Source organism: Oncorhynchus mykiss, chromosome 23 (genome assembly GCF_013265735.2).
Source record: "Oncorhynchus mykiss isolate Arlee chromosome 23, USDA_OmykA_1.1, whole genome shotgun sequence".
Classification (NCBI taxonomy): Eukaryota; Metazoa; Chordata; class Actinopteri; order Salmoniformes; family Salmonidae; genus Oncorhynchus; species Oncorhynchus mykiss.
The window spans coordinates 34,952,352-34,965,311 of NC_048587.1; the positions used below are offsets into that span (position 1 = coordinate 34,952,352).

Consider the following 12,960-nt stretch of genomic DNA (forward strand, 5'->3'; position numbering starts at 1 on the left):
TGGCACCTTAATTGGGAAGGACGGGCTTGTGGTAATGACTGGAGTGGAATCAGTGGAATGATATCAAATACAGTTGAATTCGGAAGTTTACATACACCAAATACATTAACTCAGTTTTTCACAATTCCTGACATTTAATCCTAGTAAAATATCCTGTCTTAGGTCAGTTAGGATCACCACTTTATTTTAAGAGTGTGAAATGTCAGAATAATAGTAGAGTGATTTATTTCAGCTTTTATTTCTTTCATCACATTCCCAGTGGGTCAGAAGTTTACATACACTCAATTAGTATTTGGTAGCATTGCCTTTAAATTGTTTAACTTTGGTCAAACACTTCGGGTAGCCTTCCACAAGCTTCCCGTAATAATTTGGGTGAATTTTGGCCCATTCCTCCTGACAGAGCTGGTGTAACTGAGTCAGGATTGTTGGCCTCCTTGCTCACACATGCTTTTTCAGTTCTGCCTACACATTTTCTATAGGGTTGAGGTCAGGGCTTTGTGATGGCCACTCCAATACCTTGACTTTGTTGTACTTAAGCCATTTTGACACAACTTTGGAAGTATGCTTGGGGTCATTGTCCATTTGGAAGACCCATTTGCGACCAAGCTTTAACCACCCGACTGATGTCTTGAGATTTTGTTTCAATATATCCATATTATTTTTCTACCTCATGGTGCCATCTATTTTGTGAAGTGCACCAGTCCCTCCTGCAGCAAAGCACCCCCACAACATGATGCTGCCACCCCTGTGCTTCACGGTTGGGATGGTGTTCTTTCGGCTTGCAAGACTCCCTATTTTTCCTCCTAACATAACAATGGTCATTATGGCCAAACAGTTCTATTTTTGTTTCATCAGATCAGAGGACATTTCTCCAAAAAGTACAATATTTTTCCCCATGTGCAGTTGCAAACGTAGTCTGTGGATATAGATACTTTTGTACCTGTTTCCTCCAGCATCTTCACAATGTCCTTTGCTGTTGTTCTGGGATTGATTTGCACTTTACGCACCAAAGTACATTAATCTCTAGGAGACAGAACGCGTCTCCTTCCTGAGCGGTGTGACGGCTGTGTGGTCCCATGGTGTTTGTACTTGCGTACTATTGTTTGTACAGATTAACGTGGTACCTTCAGGCATTTGGAAATTGCTCCAAAGGATGACCCAGACTTGTGGAGGTCTACAATTATTTTTCTGAGGTCTTGGCTGATTTCTTTTGATTTTCCCATGATGTCAAGCAAAGAGGCACTGAGTTTGAAGGAAGGCCTTGAAATACATTCACAGGTACACCTCCAATTGACTCAAATAATGTCAATTAGCCTATCAGAAGCTTCTAAAGCCATGACATCATTTTCTGGAATTTTCCAAGCTGTTTAAAGGCACCGTCAACTTAGTGTATGTAAACTTCTGACCCACTGGAATTGTGATACAGTGAATTATAAGTGAAATAATCTGTCTGTAAACAATTGTTAGAAAAATGACTTGTCATGCACAAAGTAGATGTCCTAACTGACTTGCCAAAACTATAGTTTGTTAACAAGAAATTTGTGGAATGGTTGAAAAACAAGTTTTAATGACTCCAACCTAAGCGTATGTAAACTTCCTACTTCAACTGTACATCAGACATGGTTTCCAGGTGTTTGATGCCATTCCGTTTGCATCGTTCCAGACATCATTATGAGCCGTCCTCCCCTCTGTAGCCTCCTGTGCTGCATTCTCTAGGATTTTTTTTGTTTGTGCAAATTATGGATGTTCAACACATCTTAAAAAATACCTCACTAAAGCTGGTCACTTGATATGTGTCAATCAAACAATGTAATGTTTATTCAATGAAAGACTTATTGCAATTTCTGCATTTGTGTGTGTACCCCGTCTCTTCAGCAACATCAACAACATACAGACTCATACGGGGTAAATTATTGATGTTCAACTCACACAGACAACTCTGAATCGCCTTGATTTGAAAAAGGCTATACTCATATGTATCAATCAACAAATGTATTATTTACTCAATGAAATACTTATTGCAATTTCTGCGTGTGTGTATCCCGTCTCTTCAGCAACATCAACAACATACAGACTCATACGGGGTAAATGATTGATGTTTGCAACTCGCACAGACAACTTTGAATCGCCTTGATTTGAGAAAAGCCATACTCATGATATCTATCAATCAACAAATGTATAGTTGACCCAATGAAAGACTTATTGCCATTTCTGCGTGTTTGTGTACCCTGTCTCTTTAGCAACATCAACAGCATACAGACTTATACGGGGTAAGCAGCAGTGGCTCGCAGTCGCAGCACAGTCAAATCATTCAAATCACAAGGATACTTCATGCTTGGTGCTGGGGTGTGGAATGTACTCTATTCTATATACGCACCGTAGTAACTGTTCTCTTTCTCTCTATTCTCTTTTTCTCTATCTATCATTCTCTCCACAGCTCCCCCAGCCCCAGCAAGCACTGCTTTCACAGGTAGGCTAATTAGGAACAAACTTGTCTCTCTTGTAAATTGAATGCACCTTTCAGAAAAAGTATTACCACTCAAGTCATCTTGTCTTGAGTAGAATTATTTAGTCAAATATAATAGGCTTAAAAAAGATGCCATTTTGTCATGAAAATTGGGGAAAGAATTGTGACGGCATCATAATAGTCTAACATGACCGTGTCTCTTTTTCTGCCATCGGCGCGGATGTTGAAAGAACTGGAGTGGTGAAAACAAATTCCCGGTAGGCATACCCACCTTATCACTTTTCAGTTTTAAAATCCAGGTTAAATGTTTTAACCTTCTTCATAGCCAAATACAATAACAGGGCGTGTATGGCCACAATGACTGTAATAATCAACACCTTGTAATAAATGAAGAGAACAGCTAAAGGACATTTGATTCAATTAAATCACAAATAACATGATAGGCTCGATATACAGTAGACACTTCAAACAGTTCCATTATTAGATACACAGATTTAGAATTTAGTGGGACTTCATACAATTCATCCATTTAGGACTTATACAGAAGGTAGGATGAAGTTGTCCCTGGACACTGACCTATAACTTTCCTCCTCCCCAGCCCCCCGTGGCTCTCCCCACCAGCCTCTCTCTGTCCAACCCCCAGCAGACAGCCCAGATCACCGTGTCCTACCCCACGCCTCGCTCCAGCCACCAGCAGCAGAGCCAGCAGCAGAGCCAGCCCCAGAAACAGCGCGTCTTCACCGGCGTTGTCAACAAGCTGCATGACACATTCGGCTTTGTGGATGAGGACGTCTTCTTTCAGCTCAGGTGAGTGTTCAGACTCTGGACCAAGTCCTCTCAGATCTCCACAAGTGCATGGAGTTTAGGAGTCCGTTTAGGATTGGGCCACAGAAGACATCGGACCAATTGTCTTTTTTTCCATGGGTTTTCTATATTTTGCTGATTGCATTCCTAATTTGTGTGCCTTTTATTCTAAAGCAGTAATGTTTTATTGAATTTCAAGTGTGAAGTCTCCGTATATTGCAGTTTCTAAAGCAATTTCAAGTGGGTAAATAATGGGTGATGTCTCCACAGTGCGGTGAAGGGGAAGACCCCCCAGGTGGGTGACAGGGTCCTAGTGGAGGCCGTGTACAACCCCAACATGCCTTTCAAATGGAACGCCCAGCGCATTCAGACCTTACCTCAGCTGGCCAACCAATCGGTGAGCCTCACCTAGCCCCTACACACACCTGGGACACATTCAGTAGACAGTCCTGAAGTAAAACTGAATAACTTTTGTCTCCCTACTGAAAATGATCGTGGTGACCCTGTCAACAGCTAAAACCAAAGCCTTATGCCTCGATCAGACCGACAGCGGCATTTTGTTTTGGTACACCAGAAGTACATTAATTTCCAATGGAACTCTGAATTTGCCTTGCAGCATTGGGTTGCAGAAGCATTTGCAGTGCGTTCTGTGTGGTGCATTGTGTACAATTGTGTACAGACCCTTTCGACATGGGGCCGTGCATTATCATGCTGAAACATGAGGTGATGGTGGCAGATGAATGGCACAACAATGGGCCTAGCTTAAGTCTGCCCATGCCATAACCCCCTCCGCTGCCATGGGGAACTCTGTTCACAACGTTGGCATCAGCAAACTGCTTGCCCACACAACTGCCAGCTGCCCGGTACAGTTGAAACTGGGACTCATCCATGAAGAGCACACATTTCCCACGTGTCAGTGGCCATCGAAGGTGGGCATTTGCCCACTTAAGTCTGTTACGATGCTGAACTGCAGTCAGGGTAAGACCCTGGTGAGGAAGGCGAGCACTCAGATGAGCTTCCCTGATACGGTTTCTGACAGTTTGTGCAGAAATTCTTCAGTTGTGCAAACCCACAGTTTTATCAGCTGTCTGGTTGGCCGGTCTCAGACGATCCCGCAGGTGAAGAAGCAGGATGTGGAGGTCCTGGTGGACATTCGTGCAGTCAGCATGGCATTTGCATGCTCCCTCGACATGAGACATCTGTAGCATTTTGTTGTGTGACAACTGCACATTTTAGTGCCTTTTTATTGTTGCCAGCACAAGGTGCACCTGTGTAATGATCATGCTTCTTTATATGCCACACCTCTCAGGTGGATGAATTGTCTTGGCAAAGGAGAAATACTCACTAACAGGAATTTAAACAAGTTTGTGCACAAAATTTGACTAACACTTTACATGTTGCGTTTATATTTTTGTTCAGCATAGTAGCTAAAGGTGAATGTTAAACTTTTGTTGCACACGTAGCCACAAAATATCTTGGCTTACATAATGAAAAAGGTTACAACTGCAGAATATATTACTCAGGATTGATGTAATGACGAAGGCGGCAGGTAGCCTAGTGGTTGGGTAAAAATCTGTCGTTCTGCCCCTGAACAAGGCAGTTAACCCACTGTTGTAAATACGAATTTGTTCTTAACTGACTTGCCTAGTTAAATAAAAGTTAGGTATGTACAGTGGGGCAAAAAAGTATTTAGTCAGCCACCAATTGTGCAAGTTCTCCCACTTAAAAATATGAGAGGACTGTAATTTTCATCATAGGTACACTTCCACTATGACAGACAAAATTAGATTTTTCACATTGTAATAATGAATAATAATAATGAATTTATTTGCAAATTATGGTGGAAAATATGTTTTTGGTCACCTACAAACAAGCAAGATTTCTGGCTCTCACAGACCTGTAACTTCTTCTTTAAGAAGCTCCTCTGTCCTCCACCTGTATTAATGGCACCTGTTTGAACTTGTTATCAGTATAAAAGACACCTGTCTACAACCTCAAACAGTCACACTCCAAACTCCACTATGGCCAAGACCAAAGAGCTGTCAAAGAACACCAGAAACAAAATTGTAGACCTGCACCAGGCTGGGAAGACTGAATCTGCAATAGGTAAGCAGCTTGGTTTGAAGAAATCAACTGTGGGAGCAATTATTAGGAAATGGAAGACATACAAGACCACTGATAATCTCCCTCGATCTGGGGCTCCACGCAAGATCTCACCCCGTGGGGTCAAAATGATCACAAGAACGCTGAGCAAAAATCCCAGAACCACACGGGGGGACCTAGTGAATGGCCTGCAGAGAGCTGGGACCAAAGTAACAAAGCCTATCATCAGTAACACATTACGCCGCCAGGGACTCAAATCCTGACTATGACAATGATCCCAAACACACTGCCCGGGCAACGAAGGAGTGGCTTCGTAAGAAGCATTTCAAGGTCCTGGAGTGGCCTAGCCAGTCTCCAGATCTCAACCCCATAGAAAATCTTTGGAGGGAGCTGAAAGTCTGTGTTGCCCAGCAACAGCCCCAAAACATCACTGCTCTAGAGGAGATCTGCATGGAGGAATGGGCCAAAATACCAGCAACAGTGTGTGAAAACCTTGTGAAGACTTACAGAAAACATTTGACCTCTGTCATTGCCAACAGGGTATATAACAAAGTATTGAGATAAACTTTTGTTATTGACCAAATACTTATTTTCCACCATAATTTGCAAATCAATTCATAAAAATCCTACAATGTGATTTTCTCATTTTGTCTGTCATAGTTGAAGTGTATTTTTGATGAAAATTACAGGCCTCTCTCATCTTTTTAAGTGGGAGAACTTGCACAATTGGTGGCTGACTAAATACTTTTTTGCCCCACTGTATATATATTTTTAAATGTATCTGTCGTTCTGATCGAGGCATAAGCCAGTGACACCTTCCACCTCAATTTGAATGCTTCCAGGGTTTGAATCCAATCTGATCATTGGCTCGCTCTTCCTGTCTGCCCTGCTTGACTCACTTTCTGATTTAAATGTAATGTAAGCCTACTTGTAGCCTTCAAGCAGTATAGATGGAGCCATTGCCATATTCACCCTCCGATCTCAGTGCAGAGGTGAAGTTTGGGAGTGATCAGATTGGAACCCAGCCCTGTGTCTGTTATTAACCACTCTTATCTCCACCCCTCCTCTCCTAGCTTCAGCAGCAGCCCCAGTCCTTGCCTCCAGTTCCCCCACAGCTGAGCAGCTTCTATGCTGACCAGGGGATGCAGCAGCGCTACTCAGACATGCACTCCGTCGGCATGGACAACAGACAAAATGTAACCCTCACCCTGCCTACCCCACCCCACTCACACACACACCTCTATGGCCCTCTTATTATCTTTCTTTTTTCTTTATATATATTCCTGCTTTTTTCACACAATCTGTGCTTCTCCCTCCTCTCTTCTATTCTCTTCTATTCTCTCTCCTCAACTTTGTCTTCTCTCTCTTTTCCTTCTTCACGCTGAGCATTTATTTGTGTTTCAGACCCAGATGGTTTCCTGATCTATAAAAGCACATAAAATTCATTGAATACATTTTATATCGGGGAAATTTGCAATTTTGAAGGTGCAATCCATAAGATTTCCTTTCATTGTTGATTTAGGCTAACCATGCGAGTCCCATTGATGGTAATGTTTTTAGTGTTTTTCGCTTACATTTTTACAGACATTAAAGAAATTAAATCAACAAATACTAGGACTTCTAGGATATCGTTCAGAACGCACTTTTGACACACTTTTTCTTCACTTCTCTAACCCTTCTTCAATGTTATGATTATCACCTTTTCACCTCACAAACAGGTTAGGAACTACTATCAAAATTGGAAAGTTCTCCATTCATCAAACAGAAAGTCATACACCTATCATTCCAGGGTTTTGCAGAGTTTTATAACTCCACCTTTTTGTCGTTTATTTTCGTGGAACCTGTCCTGTCTTTGCAGATAATGCAGACAGAATATGTGCTACTTTGGCAGTAGTTTTCTCGTTTGTTGACAGAAGTTAGTCACTGTACCTGATTGAAACAACTGCACCTGCCAAAAAACATTTTGGGTGAAAGAAATGGACGCCTTCCAAACCTCACTCCTCTAGTTCTGTTTTGCTTTAGCACATTACCGGTTGGTTACCTGTTGGCAGCGGCACAAACCTAATTTGGTGTATGTCCTCTTTGCATAATGATATCCATGAAGCACATTTCTTTAACTTACGCTCACATATGGGACAAGAAATCAAAATAAATCACTTACTCTGATAAGATACCTCATGGGACAGCCCTGGAGTAATGCTAACCTCTCTTCTCCCATACCCCACCCCAGAGCCAGCCTCCAGGCCCTAATATGATGAAGCCGGGTCCCAACATGCTCCAGTCTCTGCCTCCCCCCACCAATTTCAATGTACAGGCCCAGGGTCCCCCTCCTCCCCTGCTCCAGGCCCAGCTCTCTGCTGCCTCCTTGGCCCCGCTCCTCCATAACCCTCCTCCGCCCCTGCTATCACAGCCACCACCCAAAGGTAGGGGGCACTATGATGTCCATTTGTCTTTTTCTGATGCTTTTAGATTTAGTTGCGACTTTTGCAGAAAATAAAGACATTATTTGATTTGTTATATATCTGTCTGTGTTTATGTATTTGTCTGTCTGTGTCTCTTTCTCGCTTTGCGTGTTTCCCCTTTCCTCTAGATGTGTTCTCAGGTGGTCTGCTTCAGCCCCCAGTGAGGATGATGCCTCAGCCCGTCCGGCGTCTGGACCCCTCCCCCCGCTTCCCCAACCGTATCGACCGCCCTGAACTCATCCTCAGGACCAAGGATGAACGCAGTCGTGAAAGAGACCGTGAGCGCAGGAGGTCCAGAGAGCGCTCTCCCATACGTAAACGCTCCAGAGACCGTTCTCCGAGACGTGATCGCTCCCCTCGCCGCCCTCGCAGGGTGGTGCCTCGCTACACCGTCCAGTTCTCCAAGTTCAGCCTGGACGGGTGGGTCAACCAATCATTATAATGATTGGTCCGTTTCAGATTTTCATTGATACTATATCTGGGTGTAATCTGGAAAACCCAACCATTGGCAACACAGTGACTAGGGTCTGATTTAAATGATGGACTCTTGGCATAGAGGAACTACACCACTGCCTACATCACTAGTTTATCCTATTGAATAAAATGCTAAATAGTAGCTAGCAAGATGGAGATCACAGAGGTCAGTCATCTTTAAAGAGTGCATCCTCAAACCTGATTCGTAGTATAGGGCTCTGACCCTAGTCGCTGTGTTGCCTAGGGTCGGGTTTTTGTCACTACTCAGGGGTGCAGTTGACTGTAGAACTGTGTGTGTAGGGGCCTCCCGCATTGGTCTAAGTGCTAGAGGCATCTCTACAGATTAGAATTCGATCCTGGGCTGTGTCACATCCGGCTGTGACCGGGAGACCCAGGACGCAGCGCATAATTAGCCCAGCATCGTTAGGGGGGGGGTTGGCCGGCAGGGATGTCCTTGTCCCTTCTCGCTCTGGCGGGCCGGGCGCATGCACGCTGACACGGTCGCCAGTAGTACGGTGTTTCCTCCAACATATTGGTGCGGCTGGCTTCCGGGTTAAGCAAGCAGTGTGTCGAGAAGCAGTGCGTTTTGGCAGGATCATGTTTCGGAGGACACATGGCTCGCGATATTAACCTCTCCTGGATCCGTACTGGAGTTGCAGCGATGGGACAAGACTGTAGCTACCAATTTGGATATCACGAAATTTGGGAGAAACGGGGGTAAAAAAATAAGAAGTGTGTAGTGGAGGACTAGGTGAACTGTATATATTCCCGGGTTTCGGTACCAATTCGGAACCTCTCGGGGCCTTTCTTACAGTTGCTGCTCCTCGTGTGTCCCTGTTGTTTCTGATTGTTTTAAAGAAGTGCATGTGAGGAGGTAAATTGAGGTTGTATTAAAGATGTTTTGTAATTGATAAAACAAAGTTATGTGGCTGCATTGAAGCAGGTTCTAGGTGCTTTGCTAGAACCGTTTGTAGTGACTACATTTGGTAGAACTGTACTATTTTCACTCCCCTCCAGTTCTAACTGTGACATGATGGAGCTGAGGAGACGCTATCAGAGCCTGTACATCCCCAGTGACTTCTTTGATGCTGTGTTCACCTGGGTGGATGGCTTCCCCCTGCAACGGCCCTTCCAGTTCGGCAACTACTGTAACTTCCACATCATGCACAAGGAGGTGGACTCTCTGGTTAAGAACACTGCGGTGCTGGACCCTCCCGATGCCAACCACACATACAGTGCTAAGGTAAGGTATACACACAGACAGGTTGCATGCGCATGTACATACACCTGTACAGCGCTATGTTGTGATGCATACACTACTAATACCACATACAGCGCTAAGGTATTCCACACACACCCTCACCTGTCCTGCCTGTTGTAATGCATTGAATAGGTGATGTTGCTGGCCAACCCCAGTCTAGAAGAGCTCTACCATAAGTCCTGTGCTCTGGCTGAGGACCCTCAAGAACTCAGAGACTCCTTCCAGCACCCCGCCCGCCTCATCAAGGTTAGTTAGGTGTCAACCAATCAGGGTTTTTTCCCAAGCCTGGTGTACAGTATGTCTAAATTATAGAGTAGCATGGCTTAGGCTTGTTTTTGACCTCTTGTTTGTCTCTCTTTCGGTCTCTCTTTGTCGCTCAGTTCCTGGTGGGGATGCGGGGTAAGGACGAGGCCATGGCCATCGGGGGCCACTGGTCCCCCTCCCTGGATGGAGCGGAGCCTGAGAAGGACCCGGCCGTGCTCATAAAGACAGCCATACGCTGTTGTAAGGCCCTCACAGGCATAGACCTGAGTCTCTGCACTCAGTGGTAAGTCCCACTCTTTTCTCAACCTCCTTTCTCTCTTTTCTATCGCTGTCTTTTCTCTGTCTATAACTAGGCCAGTGGTAGTATAATAAAAATTGGAAAGGCGACAATCCATGATGCATGGTTTTGTTAACTCCCAACGATTAATATATAGCTTTTTTTTGTTGTTGGTTTTTGGACATTAATGACTGATTCTGTCATTTGATTTGCCTCTTAATTATTTTTTGTTTTCCAATGTCTTTGGCTACCATATGACGCCGTTCTGCTTCTATCTATCTTTGTATATCTATGTTGTGGATGAATGAATGCATTGATTTTTGTGGCTCGAAGCGCAGTCTCCCGGACCAGAAGACACCACCAGTACTTTTCGTGTTTTAAATGTTTTCTTTTCATTCTGTTAAATATCTTACATATTTAACTTCTTGCTTTCACTGTCCTGTTCTCTGATTCTGTGTCTTCTCTCACAAACTCTCCCGTCCGCGAGGTCATAAGCTACACAAACACAGAAATACTGAGCTTTGATTGACTGAAGGCAAGGGTTGAGATGGGTTTGGGGTGTTACCAGGCTTGATGTTTTGTCAAAACAAAAAATGGCCGCTGTTTTCCCTGAAAACCAATGGACAACCAATGGAGAGCTGCAGACTGGGTTCCATGCTAATGTTGTGTGTTGGGGGGAATACTGTAACAAGTTCAAAAGTCATTGGGGGGGTAATGTAGCCTAGGCTAGCCCTAGCCCTGTTTTTGAGAGTTGTGTCCCTGACCCCAATGTTTCTTTCCAATGCGCCTTCTTCCTTTGCGACAGGTATCGTTTTGCAGAGATTCGCTATCATCGCCCTGAGGAGACTCACAAGGGGCGGACAGTGCCCGCACATGTGGAGACAGTGGTTTTGTTTCTTCCGGATGTTTGGCATTGTCTTCCTACCCGCTCAGAGTGGGAAGGGCTGTCGCGGGGACTTCGGGAGCAGCTGGCTGAGAAGCTGTCCGCGGAGCGGAAGGAGGCTGACGGAGAACAGGCACTGAACCGCTAATCCCTCTTCTCATTTCCCCCGCTTCTCACAGGAAGAACACAGCCACAGGATATTCACTAGACATAACCACCCCAGATACACACAGTACATTATGTTATACAAATCTAAACACACACAGAGGGCAAACCAGATATCACCATCATCGCAGGCAGGATATTGAACTACCTGGTCCCCTTTAGGTTCAGTTCCTCTCACTGGTCCCCCCCTCTCCTACCGTCCTGCTACCTGGTACTACCCCCACTGTCCCCTCCCTACACCCCCACCTGCCCTCACACTCAACAGACGGAGACTAGGTCTTAACTGAATGACAATGCCGCGACTGGTCAATCAGCTTCCAGCTTAATAAATGACTCATAATTGGGTACTAAACTTGATATAGCCTAATTTTAATTGGCTTTATTTGCTTGTGCCAAAATCACAATTAATAAAAAATGAACCCCGCTTGCAATTTTGGCTGCTTGTATGAGGGGAGGATAAAATTACATTATTTGATTATTTGCTTGTGACCGCTGAGGATTCCAAAAGAGAATGCTGGAACCTGCAGAGCCAGTTGCATTGGCATGTGTTTGTTCTAGATTTTGTTTAAATATATTTTTTTCTTCAGTTCAATATCTGCTGAACTTGAAAAGAGAGAAAAACCCCTTCCCTGAGTTCTGTCTGTCGATGTTTTGATTGGACTGTATCTAGAACTTAGTTTGTTCCAGGGCAGTTGTTTGGACAGATGCTTTTCTATGATCTTCTAGAACCTAAACAGAACCTAAAGAATGCAGAATCCTGAACTATCCAAATCAGAATCTCTGCCAGACTGGGATGGCTAGCTAGGGAACCCACATACAGACAGTTGGCATACACACTGAGTTTGGCAACACAAGCTTTGAGTTGAACCTGATGTACCTACCACTACACAGATACAGACCACACCCCCTTTGGAACCCACTGTCATTGATTTACCTTTTTGTGTTCCACAGAACGTGATTGATTGGCCGCTGGGGATGGGGGGCGGGGTATTGGTTTTCCGTGATAAAGGTTTTATATTAAAGAGATAGAGGGCGTCCCTGTGTTACCTACTACCCACCCTGCTGTAGCAGAGGACTACTTTATCATCCCAGAGCAACTCACTAGGACCAGAGAAACTATCAGACACATGATGTGAAGGATCACCTTTTGTTTTTTCACTATTTAAAACGACAGGAGAACGACTGTTTTAATGGTTTTCTGTCCCTCTTTCTTTTTCTTTCTCTATTTCTCTATCTCGGTTGGACATTTCTTTCTCAAAGGAGGAAGAGGAGAAGGATGAAGAAGATTCGAAGGAGGTGACCACCCCGACACACTGGACTAAGCTTGATCCGAAATCAATGAAGGTAGTGTTCGATAGTTGATAGTTGAATAGCCTATACTTGAGAAATGACTGAATATTACTCAGTACAAAGTAGGTTACTTCGACTTTTAAAGCCACTTAGCAGATATACTTTTATTTACAGTACAGTGAGTGCATAGCCTACATTTGTAGTATGTGTATGTGATGCAGGATTTGAACCTACAACCTTAGCATTGCTAGCGAGTCAGGATAATGTTCTTCTGACATGCTATTAGCTGTTTTGGTTCAGGTGGTTCCCCACATCTATACCTGGCATCATCTGGAACTGTGCAACTTAACAACAATCCTAACCAAAAAATTGCAGGGGGTGAAATGGTCCAGGATAGGGGAGGATTCAGGGTCCCCCCGGATAATTTTATTTAGAAGGACAGAGACGCTCAGTTCTGGCTTTTTAAAGGACATTCTACTAGAAAATTATACTGAAAGAATCTAAAATATA

General features: G+C 44.1%; 1 protein-coding gene across 3 annotated transcripts in view; it reads left to right on the plus strand.

Moving 5' to 3' along the window:
* The window catches only part of LOC110502646 (cell division cycle and apoptosis regulator protein 1), a 34,020-nt gene that overhangs the window by 6,575 nt on the left and 14,485 nt on the right, over positions 1-12,960 (plus strand). Inside the window, exons 5-19 of one of the 3 annotated variants that reach the window (XM_036960319.1) lie at positions 1,876-1,905; positions 2,055-2,084; positions 2,241-2,270; positions 2,438-2,470; positions 2,698-2,724; positions 3,066-3,274; positions 3,542-3,668; positions 6,448-6,570; positions 7,605-7,797; positions 7,965-8,256; positions 9,328-9,553; positions 9,704-9,817; positions 9,952-10,118; positions 10,918-11,128; positions 12,421-12,504. In XM_036960319.1, the coding sequence (XP_036816214.1) occupies positions 1,876-1,905; positions 2,055-2,084; positions 2,241-2,270; positions 2,438-2,470; positions 2,698-2,724; positions 3,066-3,274; positions 3,542-3,668; positions 6,448-6,570; positions 7,605-7,797; positions 7,965-8,256; positions 9,328-9,553; positions 9,704-9,817; positions 9,952-10,118; positions 10,918-11,128; positions 12,421-12,504 (1,896 nt within the window). The remainder of the gene's footprint in view (positions 1-1,875; positions 1,906-2,054; positions 2,085-2,240; positions 2,271-2,437; positions 2,471-2,697; positions 2,725-3,065; positions 3,275-3,541; positions 3,669-6,447; positions 6,571-7,604; positions 7,798-7,964; positions 8,257-9,327; positions 9,554-9,703; positions 9,818-9,951; positions 10,119-10,917; positions 11,129-12,420; positions 12,505-12,960) is intronic. The other 2 variants (XM_036960320.1, XM_036960321.1) reach the window with 2 other exon arrangements.